Source organism: Hibiscus syriacus, unplaced genomic scaffold (assembly GCF_006381635.1).
Source record: "Hibiscus syriacus cultivar Baekdansim isolate YM2019G1 unplaced genomic scaffold, ASM638163v2 tig00002840_pilon, whole genome shotgun sequence".
Classification (NCBI taxonomy): domain Eukaryota; kingdom Viridiplantae; phylum Streptophyta; class Magnoliopsida; order Malvales; family Malvaceae; genus Hibiscus; species Hibiscus syriacus.
The window spans coordinates 8,752,498-8,776,627 of record NW_024061947.1 but is presented as its reverse complement, the minus strand read 5'-3'; the positions used below and the strand labels follow the sequence as shown (position 1 = coordinate 8,776,627).

The 24,130-nt window shown below is 31.5% G+C and overlaps 1 protein-coding gene, 1 long non-coding RNA gene and 1 pseudogene across 2 annotated transcripts; 1 reads left to right on the top strand and 2 right to left on the bottom strand.

The window, feature by feature from the left end:
- Positions 1 to 3,931: 3,931 nt before the first annotated feature.
- LOC120154154 lies at positions 3,932 to 4,595 on the bottom strand. The gene is made up of 2 exons (XR_005518854.1): positions 4,407 to 4,595; positions 3,932 to 3,998 (listed from the first exon to the last, which is right to left on the bottom strand). It is a non-coding gene; the product is annotated as an uncharacterized LOC120154154 (long non-coding RNA).
- A 1,084-nt stretch (positions 4,596 to 5,679) lies between these two features.
- Positions 5,680 to 10,354, top strand: LOC120156770 (annotated as a pseudogene).
- A 4,530-nt stretch (positions 10,355 to 14,884) lies between these two features.
- Positions 14,885 to 18,411, bottom strand: LOC120152444. Its single transcript, XM_039164669.1, has 3 exons — positions 18,391 to 18,411; positions 17,457 to 17,677; positions 14,885 to 15,506 (listed from the first exon to the last, which is right to left on the bottom strand). The coding sequence occupies exons 1-3, from the start codon at positions 18,409 to 18,411 to the stop codon at positions 14,885 to 14,887; spliced, it is 864 nt and encodes a 287-aa protein (XP_039020600.1).
- Positions 18,412 to 24,130: the final 5,719 nt, after the last annotated feature.

Here is a 24,130-nt window from a genome sequence, read left to right as displayed (position 1 = left end):
ATGATGATTTTTCCTTGTACATGACCACTTATTCAATGTAAAAAATATTTTATTATATACTCAAAAAATTATTTATATATGAACTCAATATTAAATTACCTCAACAATAACGGGAAGGCTAACGGGTTATTCACGACTGGACATAAAAAGGGCATACGATACGACGCCCATGACTGGAGAAGAATGAGACATTTACCGATAGCATTTTTCTGATAATTAGTTGCTCCATACATTTCTCTATACATAAATTTCAAAATTGTAGAGCCCCAACTGAGTGAGCCTTCGACTCAGAAATCTCCGAGGTGACGCAACCACATACAATGAATTTGGTTGTGAGATCTTTCGGGCATCAAGATCCCTCCTATGATTTGTAATATATATGCTCGGACAAACATTTTAGCCTATTTCTCGGAGTAGTTTTTTCACTCAAATGTTGAAAATTTATTTCCAAAATGGTAATGATATTCGACCAACATTGAAATTAAGCGGATACCTCCAAGATACTCTTGGCACAAAGAATGCCAATCACCATCTGCCACACCAGAAACAACATCCACATCTACCGAAACCCCAAATATATAAAATCATCCTCTAACATAATAGTGCACTCCCTAACGAAGATATGTGTGTCTCGCGTCTCCACCTCTCAATCAGTGCAGAAATAAGTTCGTTCAAGTTAAAGTGCACTTCATATTTCGCTATGTAATCAAATCCATTCTCGGCTAAATACGACCAGACATGACACATATTTTTAATTTAGCGTTACGAATAATCTAATTAGTCATTCCCCTAATTAAATAAATAGTATACAAATTAAAATATAATCTAATACTAAAATAAATAAAACATTCACAATAATTAAAATAACACAATTTAAAATTGTTACCGTATCGGTAAAATGACTTAATATATGATTCCCGTCTAAATGCAACAACCCACATTCTATTTTATAACTGTAAAATGTAATAAAAAATTAGTACAATAAAATATAATAAAATAATAAACTATTGAATGATTATAATATGATAAAAAAATTACCTTCTAAAAACTATAATGAAACCTACTTAAAGTTTGATAGAAAATTGATAGAATAAGTAAGAGATATTTTTGGTGTGGTTTGGGTATTGTATGAGGGGGTATTTATAGGGGAGGATGGGCGTTGGGCGAAATTAATGGTAGGTGGTATTTAAGTGGAAGACACGACACGTGCAATGTGCATTCCTTAGCTGCCAGAACTCTCAGTGAATCCACGTCTCCGGGTACACGTCTTCCCACTGTGGCGCCACCTTGGATAAAAACCCATGGAAGGTGCGGTTCCTGTAACGTGTCTTCCCTCCATGTATGAAAGGCGCGCTCCCTGCCACGTGCCTTATTATCACTCTTTCAGAAAGGGTACTAGATCGATAATATTTGGATAAAAGGTACCTGAAAAGTAATATTATATAATTTGGGTGATTTTTTGGGTAAAACCGCCTAAATATACTTTTTAAAAATAATAATTTTGATTAATTTTGGGTAAGTACAATGCAATATATTTTAAGATAACTCTTAATTATTTGATATTAAACGCTCACACCCTTGCATTCATGATGCTCGAACTCGGGACCTGAATGAATAATAACAATTTTTTTATCATTGAGATCGCTCGGTTTGTGCTAGAATATTAATTAAATGATTAAAATAAAAATTAAATAATTAATTTATATTAAAATTAGCAAACATGTTATTACTATTAACTATCACATCTTATAATAATGGCTAATAAACATTATTGTTCAAAAATTTTAATTAATAAAAATCATTCAAATAGAATATCCAATGGAATAAAAAAGAATAAAGATATAATTGATTTTTGGGTAAAGTACACAAATAGTCATCGACTGTAAGATACTATTTTATTGAGTTTCTTAATTATCAAAAGTTATAAAATAATCTTCTAACTATAGAAAGTTACTTTGTGGAATCCTTCAACTATTTAAAGTTACAAAATAGTCACTCAATGATTTATTATGTTCTAAGCTCGTCCATTTTCATTAAAAAAATTAACAATCATCTAAGCTGGACGTTAACATGTTGACTGAAATATAATTGTCTTTTGAGATTATAAGATCAGATTTTATCATATTTTAGTCGACATATTTACATACAACTTAGACTACTATCAAATTTTTAACGAAAAAGAGTTTAAATACAATGAATAGTTGAGTGATCATTTTATAATTTTGAATTATTAAGAAACTCAACAAGGTCACTCCTTATAATCATATAATCATTTTATAGATTTTAATAGCCGAGTGACTTAATAAAATAACATGCTATTTTACCTTCGATTTTTTAAGTATTCGGAGGGCTCTTTAACTCTTTAGCCAAAATCTTTCAATTTTAATCCATTCGTGGGTCGTGAAGATCGTTAACATTGTTCGTTCACTTGCAAGTACTTACAGCGTCAGCCATGTCGCCACTTGTGCTCCGCCTTATCTCTAGCGCCTCCGCGTCCACCGACGCGGGTCTCCCGCCAATCTCTCCAATTTCAAATCATAATCTCCCCGTCAATTCCAATCAAGAGATTCGACAGAAACTGCAATGTCATCTTCAAAATCAACTCCAATTATTTCTTAGAGACGTTGCTTTTCTCTCCTTAATCTCTCTCTTTCCTTCCTTCTTCCAACCATCTGAATTTTCTGCTTTCTCCATTGGAATTTGAGTAATTCTCATTCTATTTTGTTTATTCTTCTTTTATTAACAGCTACTGAGTGTGTGTTGCTATTCGCAGCAGGACCAAAGGATTGGCTTAAAGAGCAAAAGAAGTCTTTGAAGTTTCTATTGGCTCCAATCGATGCTTCTCGAAAAGCCTTAGCTCTGTTATATTTCTTGGTACATTACATTTATATTTATCTTCTATTTTCTCCTGTAATCATGTGAAGCTGTTTGTTGTGTTCCTTTGATTAATTTTGGTTATTTTGAACTTTTTTTAATAGTAGACAATGAATCAGCAAATTCGAGTAAGGATTTAGGAAGTTCAAAAGCTCTTGAAATATGCTGCTAGGGATTGTGTTGTACAAGAAAGGAATTCCTTCGTGGCTTCATCGCATTTCAAGCCAACACCGGAGTCGAGGTTTGTTCTTGTCCTTGGAATGAAATCGAAATTTCTTACACAACCATTGATTCTGAATGAGTACTTTTTAGGCTTTTTGTTACATCAAAGTTAATATATAGATACTATCGTCTTTCTATTTTTATTCACTAAATTTAAAGTTGAAACAAAATCAAAGAGATGGAAATGAACTCCAGTTTTTTGGTTTTAACCTACAGGTTTGCACATTCCATTTGATTGTGAAGAATGCTTCTTCTTTGCTCGACAAGAAGAATCCTGTTAAGCTGGAAGCCGATGCTATGCTAGGTGATCGTTTAAGGTATCAGAGTTATGGTCCTATTAAGTTTGAAATCTGAAAAAAATATGAGTAATTTTAATTTCAATTATGGCTGTAATATTGAAGGAAAGGGCGACAAAGTTTCTTTATCTGCATACATTGCAGCATGTTTTGCTTTTAGGGTGTTCGTTGGTAGAATTCGATGTTAAGATTATTTTATAGCACTTGTGTCGTTTTCCTCTGTCTCCCAAGATCCCACTGCCTGTCGGATCAGAATTATTCCTTCTGTATATTTTTGTCAAGCGCTAATTCGTTTTACCCCCATAATTCATAATATATTTGTCTGCATAGTTTTTCTTTTGTGTGCTTATTGTCATTTCTCTAGCAGTTTGCTGAGCTTAGTATTTTGGAAAAAAATTTATTTCTCTGTATGCATTGTAGCCTGTTTTTCTTTTCGGGTGTTTGTCAAATGACATTGATGTCCAGATAATTTTAAAGCATTTTTGGTCATTTACTTGAGTCTTCCTAAGATCAATGCAAGTTGAATGCTTATGTTAGTCTTCTTTTGGGTGTTTGTTGGAAGAACATTGATATCCAGATAATTTCAAAGCATTTGTGGTCATTTTCCTTAGGTTACCTTGAGATTCAATGCCTGTTTGAATTCAGAAAATCCCTTCATGTATTTTTCTGTCTAGGCTAATTCGTTTTACTACCTTCATATTCATAATCTATTAGCTAACCTGCATGGTTCTTATGCTTATTGTTATTTTCTCCGGCAGCTTGTTGACCTTAATATTTTGACAAAGGAATTTCTTTCTCTGCAGGCATTGTAGCCTGTTTTGCTTTTGGGTGTTTTGTTGGAAGAACATTGATATCTAGATACTTTAAAAGCATTATTGGTCATTTTACTCGAGTCTTCCTAAAATCCAATTCTAGTTGGATGCTTATTGTTAGTCTTCTTTTTCATTGTTTGATGGAAGACATTGATATCCGGATAATTTCGAAGCTCCTTTTTGGTCATTTTCCTTGGGTCACCCTGAGATCCAATGCCTGTCGAATTCAAAATAATCCTTCATGTGTTTTCCTGTCGTGTTATTCGATTTTACTGCTGTTGTAATTTTTTTACATGCTTACTTTGTTAATGTTTATTACTAATTTCTTTCTTGGCAGCTCATTTACCTCACTTAATAGTTTGGCAAACGAAAGTGATATCCAAGTTGCTTCCAATAGGTATGGTTTTACGCTTTCATGTTGTGTATTGTTTGTTTTATCATTACCATATAATGTTGTTGTTGACTACTTGCATTTGCAAGTAATAAGTTCATTATTTCCTTCTTTCCACGGACAAAGGGTTGCAGATGCACTTAAGAATACCTGAACTTCTCTCAACAAATTTGAGCAGGGGGTAAGGACTGCCTCGAAGCATGACGGTGGCAGCTCCCCTCAGTAACCGTAGTTTATGGCGTTGTGGTATGCCTGGAGATTTCGCATAAGTTTTCGTACTTCGGAACGGTGGAGAATGGAAAACTGTAAAAAGTGCATATGTTATGTGAGTTGATATATGTTATAATTTTGTTCAATTTTCTCATGTGTTTGCTTAGTTGTTCCAGCATTGCGACCGTTTCTTCGCTAGAATCTAACGATGGAGCAAATTCTCCAAATTCATGTCGTTTACAATGGCCTTAGAACTAGAAAATGTTTAGTCCATTTTTTTAAGAGAATTGCATGAAGATGGCGAGTAGGATGCAGGTGAGCATAAAAGTGATAAAAAAAATGCTTAGGGTTTTCAAAAAGGATAAAGTACATAAACGGTCACTAAAATATGTTGAAATGATTATTTTGATCACTGAAATTATAAAAGTATAAAATAATTATTATACTTATTAAATAGATTATTTTACCATAATTTAATGACTATTTATATATTTTATTTATTAAAAAATTATCGGTGGTAAAAATGCTATTAATGATTTTTTTAGCATGATTTAGAATTTAGAGGATAATATTTTTATTTGATTTCATATCAAACTGTCCTAACTTAAATTACAACACATATGTCATCCTGATCTTCTAGACCTCTACCATAGAATTACTCATTGGATTCAACTCAGCTTGCGTAATATTATTAATGAGATTTAACGATTAAACTGTGATGTGATATCATCATAATTTTTCAAACATCAATGATGAAAATAAAATTTAAAATATGAGTGATCACTTATAAATTTTACCCAAAACAATATTTGCTTTTCAAAATAACTCTGATTTAAAGCGAACGATCTCTCTCCATGTAGGTGCCCAAGCTTACCATATCGCCGCCTTCTTCCCTATTTTACCACCAACGACAACGCCTCCAGACTCCCACTTCTGCTAAAACCCGCTAAAAGACCTGAAGGTGAACAAGGAAATAATAAACTCGAAAGATGGCACCGTCCTCACTCTCGACACGCCTAACCCTTCTGGCTCCCTCTCCGCCTCCACCTTTACTTCCTTTACAAATCCCGCCGTCGTCTAAAACCCCTCAACAACTCCCTTTAAACTCTAACCCTAGAAAAGGTAAGCTTTTCTTCATTACCCAAACAGGAACATCCAAAGCCCTAGCCCAACGCTTGCTTAAAGTCTTATCCTCCAACAACATCCCTTTCGAGCTCATCGATCCCCAAAATTACGAACCGAGGATCTCCCTAAGGAATCCCTAATCATTATCATCGCTTCCACCTGGAAGATGGAAATCCTCCTCAGAACTCGAAATTCTTCGTCAATTGGCTCGCCGAAATCAGCACTGATTTTCGCGCCGGGAGTTTGTTACTCTCCGATTGTAAATTTTCTGTCTTTGGAGTCGGTAGTCGGGCTTTTGGAGACACGTTCAATGCGGTGGCAAGGGATTTAGGAAAGAGGTTTAGAGGTTGGGAGCGACGGAGATGGTGCCAGTTGGGGAAGGTGACGTAGATGGAGGTGCATTGGAGAGCATCTTTGACGAGTGGAGTCAAAGGTGGTTACTGTTTAAAGGGGGATTGGTGGTGGAGAATCACAATGACATTGTTTATGAGAGTGATGTTGATAGCCTTCAAAGTGATGATATGATGATGGTGGAGAGGGGAAGACATCGTTGATCTTGAAGATATAGCAGGTAAAGGGCCATCGAGAAAGAAATCGGTTAATGTGGTTGAAACTAATGGGAAATTGGATGGGAAAAGAGAGATGGTGACGCCAGTTATCAGGGCCAACTTAGAGAAACAGGTAACTTTGTTTTAGTGGATATGAATCTTTTGTTGAAAGGCTTTTCATTATGGTAATTGCTTAATCTTAGTCTTCCATTGCAGTTTATGGTCTAAATGACATTGTTTAACTGGTGGGAATTTACAGGGATATAAGATTATTGGTTCACACAGTGGTGTGAAAATCTGTAGATGGACCAAGTCTCAAACTTAGAGGACGAGGAGGTTGCTACAAACACTCATTTTATGGAATAGAGAGTCATAGGGTGATTGGAACTTTTCTTATGCACCTATTGCACCTTTGAGAATATGTAGTTGATTCTATTTTCAGTGTTGTGACTCATATGGTTTTACCGCCCTTTATTTTGCGTATTTATTCCAGCTTTTATATTTAGTTACTCTTTTCATCACTTAAATCTCTTGCCAATTGTTTTGTGATCCTTGACTAAGCTACGAGAAAACCAATGTCATGTTTGTACTTGCAGAAATATCATCTTCCTTTTGCACCCTCAACTAATTAAGAGGTGGAAACAAGGAGATATACAATCATCTTAGTCTATAATTGGCTGTTAGTTGATCTCATGCACTTCTGTCTACACTGAGTTTGATCATTTTATGTAGTTCGTAGCAGTGAAACTTCATTATATAATTTACTTAGTACATTGTTCTATGTTTTTTGTTCCTTCTTTGCTTTTTGACTGCAGCCATTGATATGGGATTGAAATTTGTTTCACTTCTGAATTTGACAGATGCATGGAAGCTACACCTAGTTTGGCATGTGCCAATAAATGTGTTTTTCTGCTGGAGGCATCATACGAATCCAGTAGGAAAGAGTTGGCAGTGGAAGATGGATGATCCCTTAGAGATTGTCAATGCTGCCATAGACCTTCATACAAAGATGATTAAGCAAATGAAAGGAGTTCCTGGTAATTGTCATATACTTTTTCCCATTATATTTTCCCTTCACTGCGGGTTTCCTGTGGTTAAACGTTTTCTTCTACTATGTTCTGCCACAGCCAATTTAGTCAATGCACCTCCTTTATGTCTTAATCATTCATTAACAAGTAATGTTGGCATATATAGATGTTCTGAATTATTTGTAGTACAAATTAGATTCTTAGACACACGGTTGCAACAAAGATCTTTCATTGCATTAACAGGAGCTTTTTACTCACTCTACTGTTTCAGGGGTTACACAAGAGAAATTGATGGAAGGTTTATCCCCTCAGCACTGTGCCTTATCACTTGTTGGTGAACCGATTATGTATCCAGAAATTAATGTGCTTGTGGATGAGCTGCATCGAAGGCGAATCTCTACATTTCTAGTTACCAATGCACAGTTCCCCGAAAAAATTAAATCGATGAGGCCCATAACCCAGGTCTTTTGGTGTGGATTTATCTTAAGTATGGATGCCAAAAAATTCTTCTGTTCTTGATTAACCTAGCCGATGTCTTTTATTCATGCAGTTATATGTGAGTGTGGATGCTGCAACAAGGATAGCTTGAAAGCAATTGATAGACCACTCTTTGGGGACTTCTGGGAAAGATTCCTTGTGAGTATTTTATTCTTGAAAAATAAATATTGAGCTAAAACATTAAGAAAGAAATAAAATTTAAATTTCTTTAGACAAATAGAAATGATTGTCAGAGAAGACAGATAAAGCAGAAAAATGACAGGCATCAAAATTCTTGAATCTAGAGACTAGTAGGGTACATGGGGAGTATTGAACTAATCTTGATCTAAGCCATATAGCTTCCCTTACTGTGTTATGAATAACATATTGGTAGATTTGATGTGGTTTATGAGAAAATCAGCAGTAAAACAGCGGAGTTATGGCTGTAAAATGAATAAGATGGATGGAACCCAAGAAATATAAGATTATAAAACCTCTAGTTTCTTTCTAATAATTAAAGAAGTAATAAAGTTGTGGCTGTAAATGTTTTACAGCATATTTATACTAGGGTTACTAATAAAGTTATATGTTGACCGTCCATAATGTCTTATTATTTAAAAATATTACTGAAGTAAAAAATAATATAAAATAACTAAGGCTCCTGCTTCAAGATTCCTTAAATCCCAATTTAAAGAGCTTTCTGTTTGCATTATTTCTACTGAAGCAATATTAGAAATCCCAAACTTGTTAGTGGCTCTTTACTTTTTGTAAGAATGAACTGCTTCATCTTTGTGGCAGCTTGTACTATGTAGCACTTTACATGATTCCTGGTACTTTCGAGGGCTTTTCTTTTGGTGGCTTGCAGTACCCATTTTCTTATTATTTATTTGTGACATCTGTTATTTAGGATTCCTTGAAAGCTCTCGATGAAACTCCAACGAACTGTATACCGCTTGACACTTGTGAAAGGATGGAATGCAGAAGATGTAGATGCTTATTTTAAACTCTTTAGCATTGGGAAGCCTGATTTTGTTGAAATCAAGGCGTGACATATTGTGGATCGTAAGTCTATTGGTTGCACTGTTATTTGTAGTATTACTTTTATCTGCCACACCACCTGGCCTTGGTTAGCTATGTTGATATTTCTCACAGTTCTGCCACATCAAAGTTGACGATGGAGAATGTGCCATGGCATTCTGATGTGAGGGATTTCTCGGAGGCATTGGCTCTGAAAAGTGAAGGGGAGTACGAGGTTGCATGTGAACATGCACATTCATGCTGTGTGCTCTTGGCGAAAACAGAAGTTCAAGGTCAATGGCCAGTGGCATACTGGATAGACTACGAAAAGTTTCATGACCTGGTTAGTGACGAGCATCGGTTTCATTATTGGAAGAGTCTAAACATTTTTGTATGAAACCTTTTGTTTATTATTGCCAATGTTGCAGGTGGCTTCAGGAAGACCTTTCAACAGTGAGGATTATATGGCTCCCACTCCATCATGGGCTGTCTATGGAGCTGAGGAAGGTGGATTCGATCCTGACCAGTCTCGGTACAGAAAGGAGCGACATCACAAGCCAAAGCGTGAGCACGTCAGGGATTTGCACTGGTATGAGCAAATATCCAATCGGCAACACATAACTTTTTTTTATTTTTCATCTGAACAGTTTTGTTTTAGGCTATGATATGGATATATCTAATTTAAATGATAGTTTCCTGCCTTTAACTTTGTTGTATTCATATTCTCTATTGCCTTTTAGTTAGAATTTTGACTGTCATTATTATTATTATTATTATTATACATATTTCATGTTTGATTTGGTAACTAGTTTAGATTTTCAGCATTACATTTTGTTACGTTCACCTTTTCAAATCTTAATATTTTTTATGGTACAAATGCATAGTCGCAATTCACCTATTTTTAGAACATTTTTAGGATCAAAGTAATTTAGTAGGTACTAGGTACCATTATTGTTGAAACATTTTAAAGATTTTGTTTCAAGCGAATTTAAAAGTAATTATAATTTAGGGTAAATTACTTGTTCGGTACTTAAACTACTAGTTTTGATCTGTTTTAGTACCTAAATTTTAATTTTTTTTAAAATCATACCTAATGTTTAGTTTTTGTTTCATTTTAGTGCACTACTGTTAAAAATTCGATGCTACTATATTTTTTATAGGTAAATTATAATATTTATCACTCAATTATCTTCTCATCCTTATTTTGGTACTAAAGTTTAAAAATTTTCAATTTAGCTACTCAATTTTTAAATTGTTCATTCTAAGAAGGATGTCTTTTATTATTGTTTTACTAATATATAATTAAAAATAAAAAAATAAATTTGAAAGTTGGAGTGATTAAATTAAGAGTAATTTGGAAGTTAAGTAATTAAATTAAAAAATTAAATTTTAGTGACTAAAATAGTAGTGAGAAGATTGATGAGTGGTGAATGATGTAATTTACCAATAAAAAAGTATCACGTGTAAATCATCTATTAAGCTTTTAATGACGATGTATTAAAATGAAATAAAAATTAAATATTATGTATGATTTTGATAAAAATAAAAGTTTAGATATAAAATAAATTAAAATTGATAGTTTATATTAAATGTGTAATTTATCTTAAATTTATTAGGTTTCAGATTAAAAGATAGAATCTTGACACGTAATTGACACGTACTAAAAACGTTGGTTAAAATAGGTTTTAAGTCCTTATACTCTTTATATGTTTAGTCCTGAATTTAGTTCCTTTACCTATGTGATTTAAAACATTCAGGTCAAATTGTCAACTTTTTTGTTAAATTCAAATCTATTATAATGTTTTTTTATTACATGGTTGTCAAGTTAATATTTTTATTTTAAAATATCACATCAATAGTTTAATAAAAACTAATAAAAATAATAATTAGATTTAAAATTTTATAAATGAAGAATAAAAATATTAAATTAAAATATGCAAAGATATTTTTTTTATAGAAACAACTAATTTTATTTAAAATAAGAAATATATCAAATTACAATAAATATTTACAACCATAATCATAAATTAAGCACATAATTGAGAAAAATTCATATAATCATTGAAACAAAAATAGTAATTTAAGATAACATAAGGAACATACAAGGAAATATTAAATCTAACCAAGAAACTCAACACAGATATACAAAGATTTGATTGCATCGGTAAGCGTACCACAAAAGGGATTAAGCTATTGAACGACCACCGATAAACTGTAAATCAGACTCGAACGACGTGAAAAGTTATTCACAAATGCAAATCAGATATTCAAATCCAATATGAGGGTCCAAAGTAGAGAAGGTCATAAGATATTATATAAGCGTCATCTTGATTAGTCGTGACGATGTCAAATCAATCATTAGAGAAAAAAATAAGGCCAAAAAACTGAAAAACATGCCAAAGAGCATAAGAAAATGTGTCATAAAGGTAGATAAAAACGTACAACACAGCAACAGATGAAAAGTGCAACACAAGCACAAACAACTTATTGAAAATAAAACAAAAAAATAAAGATACGTATAGAAAGAAAAAAATAAAGAATAGTAGCGGTCGACAGCCAACATTAAAGTTGGTGTCGTCGCCGATCAACAAAGACGAAAAAAAAGAGATGAGCGGCACACTAATAATATACAAAGATATTTTTTTATTAATTTGGGATAAATATAAAATAATAAATTTTTAAAAATTCTCAATCTCAATCATTTGACAGTTAATGTCATATTCCTTTATATGAAATATTTGAAATCAAAACTTTAAAAAAATAATAAATTTTCTAATCATTAAAATCATTTGGTTCATATAAAATATACAAAGATCAAATGAATTTGAATCATTTTAAACAACAATATTTTCTCAAATAATTATTAAATTATTAATAATAAATAATATTATTTATGTATTTAATATTAATATAATAATCTAATAATATTTAAGTAAAGATATTTAAAATATATCAATTAATACTTTTTAAAATATAATATAATAATATTATTTTAATAAATAATTAATATAATTTATAATACATTTATTTCAATAAAATGTACTAATTTAATATTTTTATTAATAAAATTATAGAAATAATATTTTAATAATAATAAATAAAATTTTCTAATATTTTATAAATAATATATTAAGTTTTATGATAAATAATATTTTATTGTATTTAATATTTATAATAAATAATTTTAAAAAAAATTCATTAACTAGTGGAAAATGATTTAAACAATCTCTTTCAAATATCGTAAAATATTTTTTAAAAAAATGTAATTCATTTTACGAAAAATATTTTCCAAAAAATATCTATATTTTCCAAAAAATATTTTAAGCTAAAGAAACGAACCTTAGATATCTGGCGTTTATGATCTTTCGTTATCTTTCATATTTTTCACATGGAGAAAATTAAAAAAAGTTAAATTAAATACAAAATTTGATATATATTAAGATTAAAATAAAATTAATTGTATGTAGGTCGCAAACTTAATCAACTCAAGATTCATATCAAAAGGGTGGGTCAAAGTTGTACGGAAATATACATCTTTATTAAACTTATTTTACACATTTAATTATTTGTTGAACCACTTATTCTTAAATTTTGTTCTTAATGTAAAAATAACTGTTTAAATTATATTTAAAATTAAATTTAGTTTTAAAAATATATTTAATAATATTCGTGTGTCGTCTTTTTTTTTTAACCAAATTTTTTCTATCAATATTCTTGGTGCCGTCTTCTTTTATTTCTTTGTTTTTTGTTTAGCCGGCGACGGTATCAATCTTAATATTGGTTGTCGACCGTCGGTGATTTTTATTTTTATTGTTCTTTTTCATATTGTCTTTGTTTTTTTATTGAGTTTTTTCACTTTTAAATAAAAAACATTATCCTTGTGACACATTTTTCGCAGCTCTCGTGGTCCGTTTCTTATGGTTTTCGGTAAGTTTTTCGCATAATTATGAGGCTGTGTTGGTGCTTCTACAAATATCCTCACGACATATTTTTCGCAGCTCTCATGGTCCGTTTCTTATGGTTTTCGGTAAGTTTTTCGCATAATTATGAGGCTGTGTTGGTGCTTCTACAAATATCCTCACGACATTTATTTTTTCTGATTGGCTTGTCGGTTGTCATGTATTGTCATATCCCCTCTTTTGTAAATGGTTGTTTGCCGATATAATTAGAATTGTGTAGCAAAGCAGCCTGACAAATTATTTGGTTCGCTCACCACTTTTTTATCACATTGTAAAGAGTCTCGTTCGACAAAAACAATAAGTTTTATGAAGGTTACTAGATTATTTTGATGTTTGGAAAGTTTTATTCTCTTCGTATCTTTGGGCATAATATTTCAATTTTATGTATGAGTTTTTAGTTACTATTGTCTCCAATTTTCTCTTTGGATGCGTAGTAATTTTGATTCGTCTATTTTTATTAATGAAATTCAGTTGTCGTTGTTCAAAAAATGTATTTATTTTTTTCATTATATATTTAGATATTTATCATTAAAAGAACTTATTAAGTAGCACATATCATATTTATATTTTTTTTTTTCTTTCAAAAAATAAATATTATTTAAAAATATTTTATAAAAAATCTAAATGTGACAAGTGTCACTTAACTTTCTTTAATGGTCCCACCTAATAGTATAACGAAAAACGTTAGACACATGTTTGTAACGAAAATTATATACACTAAATATTAATTTTAAATATAGTTTTACACTTATTTCTATGTTAAGTATAAATTTTGCATACAAAAATTCCATAGCAGTACTTTAATTATTAATTAGTTTAACAAATCCAAAGGCTTAATACAAAAATAAATGTTTGATTTATGCATCGAAAAACGTTTTAGTGTTTAAAGATTTTTTTTCTCTAAAAATTAATGTTTAACTTTTGTATGTTTCTCCACGACAAACGGTGACATATTACGATGAAATATCAATGAGGGTTTGATCGGGGTCAACGTCAATACTGATGACGGTGGCGGTGACGATCACCTCTAGCTAATCGACAACTATGGAAAGGGAAAATGAGAGGGAGAGGAGGGAGCACGGGGGCTAATGTTGTTTTGGATTTTGGGGTTTTTTTTTACAAAAAAGTATTTTTATTTTTTAAATAAATTCTCAAAATTATTAGAATGTGATAGATGTCACTTAAATGTGATTTTTAACAATGATTACCGTCCGAACACCTAAAAATATAACGTTTGAAACATTAGACAAACATTTTTAACGAAAAATTCTTTAAACACTAAAACGTTTTTCGAGTCATAATTCAAACACTTATTGTTGTATTAAGCCAAATCCAAAATAAGCTTCCTCGTTGAATTAGATTTTTCACGTTTAGAAACAAAAGTAAAACAATGAAAATTTCTATATAAAAAATAAATAGATAAAATATAATCCTTGACTAGAGAATATTTTATTGTCGATTTTTTTTTTACTTAAAACAAAGAAGTCAACTATTTTATGTTAAAACATTAACGAAGAATAGCATGAATCTTGATAAAAGTTATATGTAATATTTTTAAATTTTATTTTAATTTGAATTTTAGAAATTTAATTCCAAACATTTCAATATTATACTAATTTAGTCAGAACTATCTTACTTTCATTTTTCTTTTCATGATCATCTTTCGCACTAAAAAAACAAAATTAATTTTAAATTGAATTAAATTTAATCTAAATTGATCAGGAGAAAATAACGAACTATGCTCCACTCATTCTTTTTTTTTTTTTTGGATAATCTGTATTTATTACCCAAGAGAAGCAGAAGACTGCTACATATGAACCAGTACTTTACAAAGAAACAAATTGTTTTAAAAACAAAAGCCCCTAGCAATAGATAACCAAAAACCAGTACAAGGTGATCAACAGAGGGGGAAGCACTTCAAGATATCACGCAATGTTCCAGCTAGCGCAGAGAGTAGCGTTCCTCGGATCTGCTACGTTGATAGAGCAACCACGCAACCTAATTCGTACGACAGCTTTTACATCCTCAAGGATAGTAGACCACGGTCTAGGGACTCCCCCAAACAGCCTGTCATTTCTCTCCTTCCATATCCAGTACACATGGCTCGACAAAGCAAGTTTAAGCACTCGCGTGATGAGGGATTTGCCTTTAAAACAGTGAGTGGCCCAAGCAAGCTCGCCATCCCAGTGAGAAGCTCGACGATTAACACCACAGAGCTGCAGAATGGCCTTCCAGAGATTCCCCGCGTAGTCACACTCAAAGAATAAGTGGTTCCGTGTCTCAGACTCCAAGTTACATAACAAGCACTTATCATTATCTATGGCAAATCCCATTCGCAACAGCCTAATCCTGGTAGGAAGTCTATCCAGGATTACCATCCAAAGAATAATACAGTACTTAGGGATACGTCCAACAAACCAAACTAGATGATGCCACACAACCTTTGGTGCCTCAGGGCGAATGGCCTCCCAAATCTGCCTTGTGCTAAGTTCTTTGTCCCGATTAACAAATAAATGATGAGCAGCAGGTCTCAACTTCAGCAATCTCCTGAAGTATCAGCTAGCATTAGAAGGTAAGTTCAACTGCCAAAAGTCCGAGCTTTTAATAATATAGGAACGAATCCAAGCTACCCATAGGGAACTCTCCTCTTTTTATTTTATTTTTTTGTAGGGAAAAGATAAAAATATTTAAATTAAATAAATTTTTTGATATTAATTAAAATTAAAAATAAAATTATATTAATTATCAATACATCATAAATTTAATCAATTTATGATTCATATCAAAAGGTCAGGTCAAATTTGTACGGAAATAGACATTCTATATTAAACTTAAATGAAGCTTTTAATTGTTTGTTTATCCACTCGTGCTCAAACTCAAATTTTGCGTACGTAAATCCCATAGCATTAGTTTTACAAAATCCAACAGAACCTTCCCAGTTGAATTAGATTCTCCCATTTCCAAACAAAAGTAAAACATTAAAAATTTTATATAAAAAATAAAAAAATCTCATGATTATAAAAATATTAACTTAATACAAAAATAAATGTAAAAACTATACACTAAATTAACTTTAGGTATATAAAGAATTCTTTGTTAAAAATAGGTCTATAATATTATTGATGTTACACTTTTAGGTACCTACACAATAACCATCATTAAAAAAATCGTTAATTAACACATGTCATCTTTACATGTCTAAAGATTTTTCGTTAAAATTAGATGTATAACATTTTCGACGTTATCCTTTTAGGTGACTACGCATTCGTGATTGTTAAAAAATTATTAAGTAACACGTGTCATATTTATATTTTTACAATTTTTACTTTTTTAAAAAAACTTAATAATATTATTAGTTATTTAAAAAAACTAAAATTTTCTAATATCACAAAAAAACCTATAACCCTAAGATCTTTCATTTTAAGTCCGTTACCGGTTGTCATGAATCATCACCGGTTGACTTCGCCAACGACCACTCAATCGTTGTCGGACTTTCACTGTCGATCATCCATCTTGTTGTCAACTCAATTCCTTTAATTTCGTAATCCAAACTTAAATTCAAAACATAATACTCTTATCCTTAACCATAGTCTCAAATTATCATTCTCACTCTAATTAAATTTAGGGATCTATAGGACGATGAAGGTTTTTTTTAATGCAACCGGGGAGGGGAAAATTTGCACAAACGAGAGGGAATATATTTTTTTCCTAAAAATAGTTTTTAATAATATTTTTTAAAAATATATCAACATGGCACATGTTATATACCGATTGAAATTAATGGTCGTTACAACCTAAGTACCTAAAAGTGTAACGTCGAAAATATTAGACATTTTATTAGCGAAAAGTTCTTTAGGCACTTGTTAATTTAGAGTATAGTTTTGAATACTTATTTTTGCATTAAACCTAAATATAAACATGACACATGTTAGTTAACAGTTTTTTAATGTTCGTTACTGCTTAAGCACCTAAAAATTAATAAAAAACGTTAGGCATGTATAAGTATAACGATAAAACGTTAGACACCTATTTTAAACGAAAATTTCTAGACACCTAAAGTTTAGTATAGTTTGAGCTCTTATTGTTACATTAAGCCTAAAATGTTTTATTGTTAAATTATTATTTTTAAAAGATAAAATTATTTATTTCTGTCAAAAATACTATGAAGAATGACATGTCTCAGTAAACTGGCATGTCTTAATATTTTAATAGTCCTTGTTTTCCATGAAAATTTTGATGACAGTCCACTTTAAGCTTTGTTTTAATTTTCTCTTCGAATCTTTAACTCGAAAAGGGAAGAAAATGAGGAACAATCACTGAGGGGGAGCTTATTCGGTGAACAATTCGGATACTAAAGTATAACAAGCGAAAGTAGAGAGTTTTAGTGGACCATGAGTGTAAATGGAGGTTATGTTTCAAACAAAAAAGGTTCTAAAAGGAGTGCAAGATTCAATCTCCCACCAGAATCACCATGGCCGAGCTTAACTCCACAGGCACCGCCGTTGTGAGGAAGACGACGACGAGTTTGTGGAAATAACCCAGGATATCCGCGACGATCCGTGATTGTTCACAGCGTTCACGGTGCCGCCGGCGGTGTAGATGAACCCCAAGTTAGCGTATTGGTGGAAAGCTAACTCGTCACCGACCACCGGCAGAGCATCCTTCCCATCCTTCTCATCGCCTTCCCCGCCAGGACTCCTGCACGAAGAACCCTCAACCTGGATATAACTAACATAAAGTTATATACTTATTTTCATTAATTAACTTAGCTTCAACTACAAACATAAAAAATAAAAAGTCATTAACTATTAATTATAACTTTAAATTTTATTATGTATAATTATGTTTTGATTTCCATCAAATTTTATTCTAATTTAAGCTTTCCTTATATTCGATTTATGTTAATACTTGAATGTTGTATTTATACACACAGTTTATGTCGAGCATATATGTTTTACAATTTAGAGAAAATATAAAATTAAATTATAATCTCTAATTAAATATTTTTTAAAATATAAGAGGAATATTGTTAAAAATCCTCTCATACTCGATCATTTGTTACTTCATCAAGTCAACGGAAAGGGAAAAATACGGGGGAATTAAATTTTCAGGGGTGGATTTGAACTTATAAAATTTCGGGGCGAAATATATTTTCAATAAAAAAATATATAGGAAAAATCTAAAATATATTGTAATTTTAAAATTTCAAGGGCAACTACCCCCCCCGTCCCTCTCAATCCATCGCACCATCCACCTCTCTGTCCATCCCTGAAAAGAGTACTAGGACTTTATTAATCATATTAAAAAAAGAAAAAAACATAGCAAAAATATCCATATTCTATACAAGTAATAAATCAAAAACTAACCCAAACATATATAATCAGCCCTATAACAGATTTAAATTACAACTAAACAACACAAACTAACTTACCTCAGTGATTAAAGAAATCATTATTGTTCTTAGATGTCACGGATTTGAGCATCAGTGTTGCAGCAGGTTGATTGAACATTCATTGTCAAATGATTTAGAGTATTTAGAACAGATACTACTTCGTAATCACCTTAGCTTAATGTTTGAGATTTGATTTGGATGAATGAGTATACTCGTAGGATCCATTTTAAATCAGTAGAGGATCTATAAATATTTTTTTAAGTTGAACACACATATATTAATAATATCTTTTTATTGGAGTAGACAAATAAAATTTCATAATAGACACGACTAATAAAATGAACAACTAACTAATTGAAGAAAATTAATTTTTATGAGCACGTCCCTATCCTAAATATGATGTGCCTACCCTAAATGCAATGCTTGAAATTATCTTGAACAAGGAAACTTATTAATAATAAAACTAATGATTCGTAATTAAAGGAATATATGTTTCAATATATATCTTGGATATTGATACAACTTCTTGGTTTACTAAGAAATATTTAAAGTATTAGGTATTGATACCAACATATGGGTATTAATACCATTTTAAGTTTCAAAATTCTATGAAATAATGAAATGTTGCTAGTATCTATACCATATGCAAGGCTTCGACACCCTACAAGCTTGAAAGGTCAAATCTGCAATTTAATAAATTTTGAGGGCTTAAAACACAACTTAATGAATTTTAAATTCACGTTAACAATTTGAACAAGACGTTTATTTTAAAATCTAATGAGAATCTAGGGGTGAGGATACATCGAGTCGAGTCAAAAATTTTGAGTTATTTAAGTTGACGAGTCGTATTTTACAACTTGAATTTAACTAGAAATTTTTTCAAATCGAGTTGAGTTTAAGAAATTCGAGTCGAGTTATTCAAATTTCTATACTAATTTTATTATAATTATTTATAGTTTATGACAATGATTTGTTCCAATTTTTTGACTTATCTAACCATGATATATATATTTCTTTCATTTTATAATGTTATTTAATATATCAAATACAACCTAAAATTATGAAATTTGTAACGCCCTGATCCTGAGTTAGTAGTCGGGTCAATCTGAGACATATAAATTGAGCCAAAGGACCCATTAGAATAGTTTGGACTTATTTAAGAAGAGAGTGGGCTTGAGTTGGGCCCAAGGGTTGAGGATGATTTTAAGTTGAAACTAAAAGAAAAGGGACTAAAAGTGTAATTTACCCATAGTTTAAATTGAAAGCTGAAACCCCTATTTTTATATGGTTAATGTGAGCTACTCCCACTTATTTTCTCACCAGATACTCTTCTTCTTCCTTCCATGTTTTCTCTCTTCTTCTTCCTTTCCAAGTTGAGATTACATGAGTTTCAAGTGTAAGTTTGGTTAACCAGGTAAGATTATTAACCTCCACTCTTCAAGCTTAATTCAAGCTCCATTTCTCAAGTTTTTCACTTAGTTCCAAAAATGGTTTTTTGAGAGGTTCAAGAGAATAGATGAATTTGGCTTGTTCTACTGGATTCAAGTTATGGGAAACGTTTTTAGCATTAATCCAACCACTTAATTGAGTTAGTACACCTTTCCTTACCTTTGATTAGTGAAAGAACTAGGAGAAAGCTTAAGAGCAAGAGGAAAAGAGAGTTTTCTCTTGAGTGATTTGAGGGCGTTTTTAGCAACCAAGAATCAAGGTAACATATTTACAACTCCTTCATATCACTTGTGAGTAATTAGATGCATTTTAGCTTAAGAGATTAACTTGAAGCATATTGAGCAATGCCATGGTAATCTGTTTTAGTGTTATAGTATGTTTCAAAGCCTTCTTTATGACCCCTAAATAATAAAACACTTAAACACTAATTGGGGACCTCAATAGGACTTTTTGGGTGGCTAGACAAGTGTTTTCATGCCAAAACATGGCACTTTGTAGCGATGGTATCGATACTGTAAGAACAATATTGATATTATTCTTCTTCCAGGTTTTAAATTAGATAATTTTATAGATGGGTATCGATACTCATTCATTGGGTACTATACTGGGGGATTTTTTTTCAAAACATCGAACAAAAATTTGGTATCAATACTCAAGCAAGTATCGATACCCCGTACCAAAGTATCGACACTCAATCTAGAGTATCAATACTACTCTACTTAAATAACCTTATCAGTCTGGAGGTATCGATACGAGCAGGTGGGTATAGATACAAAAATGTTTATTATTAATACTGAAGGGTCAATATCAGTACTTACTGATGAGTGATTTATTTGGTTAATATTTGTATCAATTAAACCGTGTTAACTCCTTTATAGCGCTAATTTGGGTTGGTTTTGATTCAAATTTGTGTAGGACTCTATTTTTCAGGAAAACAATTAAAACAAATTAAACAGATTTTCCTACTTATTTGGGAAAAGTCGATCCCAACTCAAATTCAAAGGTCGACCAAGCACAAACTCTAATTAAATATTCCAAGTAGCGAGATCAAAGGAGGAAAACAAGGCGAACCATAATTCTATAGGAATTTAAAGTTGTAATTCAATTCAAACATTTGAAATTTTATTATTTTATTAGAAATTTAGTTTGCATAGAATTTTTATTAGGATTTTTAATATTTATTAATTATGGTTTTTAGTTTGTTAGAATTAAGAGTTGAATATTTTAAGAGTTAGTATTTTATTTTCATTAGGTTAACTCAAAACTATAAATGCCCCTAACGGTGAAGCTTTTGGGGGTACAAGTTTAGAATTCAGTATAGAATTGCTTCTGACTTTTTCTTTGTTTTACTTTATTTCAATAAAAATATTTTCTTCTCCATCTACTCTCTTTCTACATGCCACATGATTTCTACCATGCTTGGCTAAATTTTTCATTAGCTGATAGCTGAGCGACAACTCAACCAAGTCTCGTGAGAATGAAAATGTACCTAACATCTTTAGATTTCTTTCTTGATTTTTTACAAACAAGGAGAGACAATCAACCTTTCTTCAACATCTCAATATCTTCAATCCAATGAGTGTATATAACACATTGGTTTGTTCGACATTGTGATCTACGTTGGGGGGAGAATCACCTTATAGCAAATGCAATTCCCTAAGAACAATGTTAGTGTGGTTCGCTAAGGGAATTCAAGATCGGGTTCAATTCTCATCCAGACACTATAATCCGAGCACGAGCTTTTCTAATTCAAAACTAGTATTGGCATTAATATCGATAGTCGATATTAGTCCAAACAAGGGCTAATTTTCAATGATTGTCTTTGGAAATCAATTCACAATAAAGAATAACAAGTTACAAGGGTTGGGCCTTGTAGACTGTAATCGGTAAGTATCCAAAGTAAAATCTATTTCAGTGATCGAGATGGATTGAGGCGAAGTGAAGCTGGAGGCTATTTCTCGTCTTTATTATTCCTTTAGAATTTACTTTTCTTAATTTTCCTTATTGTTTGCATCTTAGTTTTACTTTAATTTTATTTTACTCGTTTACTTTAAAATCCCCCTTTCCTTTTAATTTACTTGTTTTACAGGTTTCTTGGTTCAAGATCAAATCGAATTAGAATTTATGAATCCCTATTGACCGAACACTTCTTCTCTATGTTACTTTCTTAGCATAATTATCCGAGAAAATGATTATTAATTTGACAATTACGACGCTTGTCACCTATGAACATTTTTTGATAATTAATCCAAGGTTTAAGGGATTTGATTTGAGGTGCCCCAAATACTCATAATGACAACAAATAAGACTCCAAGTGATAAAAATAATTTATATAAGAAGGATAACAACAATAACTACTAGGATTAAATAAACTAGCCTTGTTTTACGCTCGAGAAACGATCAGGACACCCTGGTTACTTTAGAATGATAGCAGTATCGATCAATAGAATCCGTCTAGATATCCTTAGGTGTGCGCGAGACACTTTAAATTGACTAACTAAGACTGAGGCCCGACGCTCATGAGGGATGGGTTAGTCGAGGGCGTTGTGTCCAATATAGAGATTTTGGCCCTCATCCTCGGTATACTAGAGGTGCGTGAGTTCCAAGTTACAGAACCCTCAACCACCCATGATGTCTACCATAGAGTAAAGAGTGCAATATACTAGGATACTCACTGTTGCATTTTTACCAATTAACTTGAGCATTTTTATGAACACTTTTAGTATGGCTTAGCTGTTAGTGTGGCACTGGGCTATTTAGCTCAGCGTTTGAAATTTATTTCCTTAGGCAGGTTAGTAGAAGAACAGTTAGTAGAAGAGCAGTCAATGAAGCCTTAGAGCAGTGAGATCTAGACCGAGTGCAACATAGTACGTCTCAAGTTCTTCTTTAGAGGGCATGTATATTTGTAGACCCCGTTTTGTGTATTCGAGTCATAACTATTTTAAATGATGGTGTTATATTTTGAATTATTATTTTTGGGAGCTCACAATGTTTACTATTTTTGAAAATGTGGCTGCTTTACTTCATTTTGATTATTTTTCAAGAAACAATTTCAATTAGAAATCAAAGAAAAAGTTTGGTTAGCCACTCTTATGGTTCCGTGTGGAATTTTGATCGATCGACTGTGTGTCGTATTGGTTAGGGTGTTACAAAATTTATTCATAATATATTTAAAGAAATATTGAGGGTAAATTAATTAGAGTATAAATGAGTCTTGGAATTGATGAGAAGAAAGAATTTGCAAACAATTGTTGTCAAAATACCAAATCAAGTAAAATGCAAAGTTAAGGGACTAAATAAAAAAGAGAGTACATCTTTAGTAAAAAAAATAACAATTGAAGTTGCATGGTATTCTATTGTGGTATATAAGCAAATGGTTTAAATTTGGTAAAAAAACAACTTAAAATGAATGACAAATTGAATGAATAAGGAGATTATAAAAATTGAATGACTAAATTGAAATAAAAAATTGTTATCTAAAAGAGGAATTGAATGTTCATATGTATTTACTATGGTTTAGGAGCATGCGGCTCAAATTTGGTTAAAATAACTTAAAATAAATGACAAATTGAAGAAATAGGGAGATTAGGAAAAATTGAAGGACTAAATTGAAAAATAAAAATTTGTTATCAAAAAGAGGAATTGAAAGTATACATGTATTCTACTATGGTTTAGGAGCATGTGACTCAAATTTGGTAAAAAAGGTGACTAAATGACGAATTGAAGAAATAAGGAGATTATGAAAATGAAGGACTAATTGAAAAATAAAAATTTGTTATCAAAAAGAGGAATTGAAAGTAAACATGTGAATCAATTTGGTAAAAATAGACTTAAAATGGGGAAATTGAAGAAATAATGAAATCATCGACTAAATCGTAAAACTGCTAAAATACTTGGTCAAATTTTAAGTTTTCCGAGTGACTAAAGAAATTCAAAATTTCAACTCGACTCGAACTCAAAAACCGAATTTATAATTCGATTTAACTCGAATAACTCAAATTAAAAGAAATTCATGTCGAGTCGAGTTTTGCTCACCCTAATGAGATCTAGTTTGGATTCTCGAAAGCACTTCTATTCATGAATTTGGACCCGTGAATTCTTTCAAAGCATTTTATGTAACTTCTACATTGTTTCTAGCTCGTTTTGCGCTAAAACTTCAAAATAATTAATCTAATATATATTAATAAATCATGGAAAACGATTAAATTATGTACCCTCAGTTTTTTTTTGAATAATCTAGGGTAAGTACAATGCATATGTTCCAAGACAACTCTTAACATGTTCCAAGACAACTCTTAATCATTTGACAATGAACGCTCACCCGCCTGAC

Bases quoted from the DNA above. Each gene is read 5' to 3' on its own strand.
- LOC120152444 (XM_039164669.1), bottom strand. From the start codon at position 18,411: ATGATTTCTTTAATCACTGAG. The intron at 17,678-18,390 runs GTAAGTTAGTTT...AGTTATATCCAG, and splicing joins TGATTTCTTTAATCACTGAG to GTTGAGGGTTCTTCGTGCAG. The intron at 15,507-17,456 runs GTGCCTGTGGAG...CTGATACTTCAG, and splicing joins TCGTCTTCCTCACAACGGCG to GAGATTGCTGAAGTTGAGAC.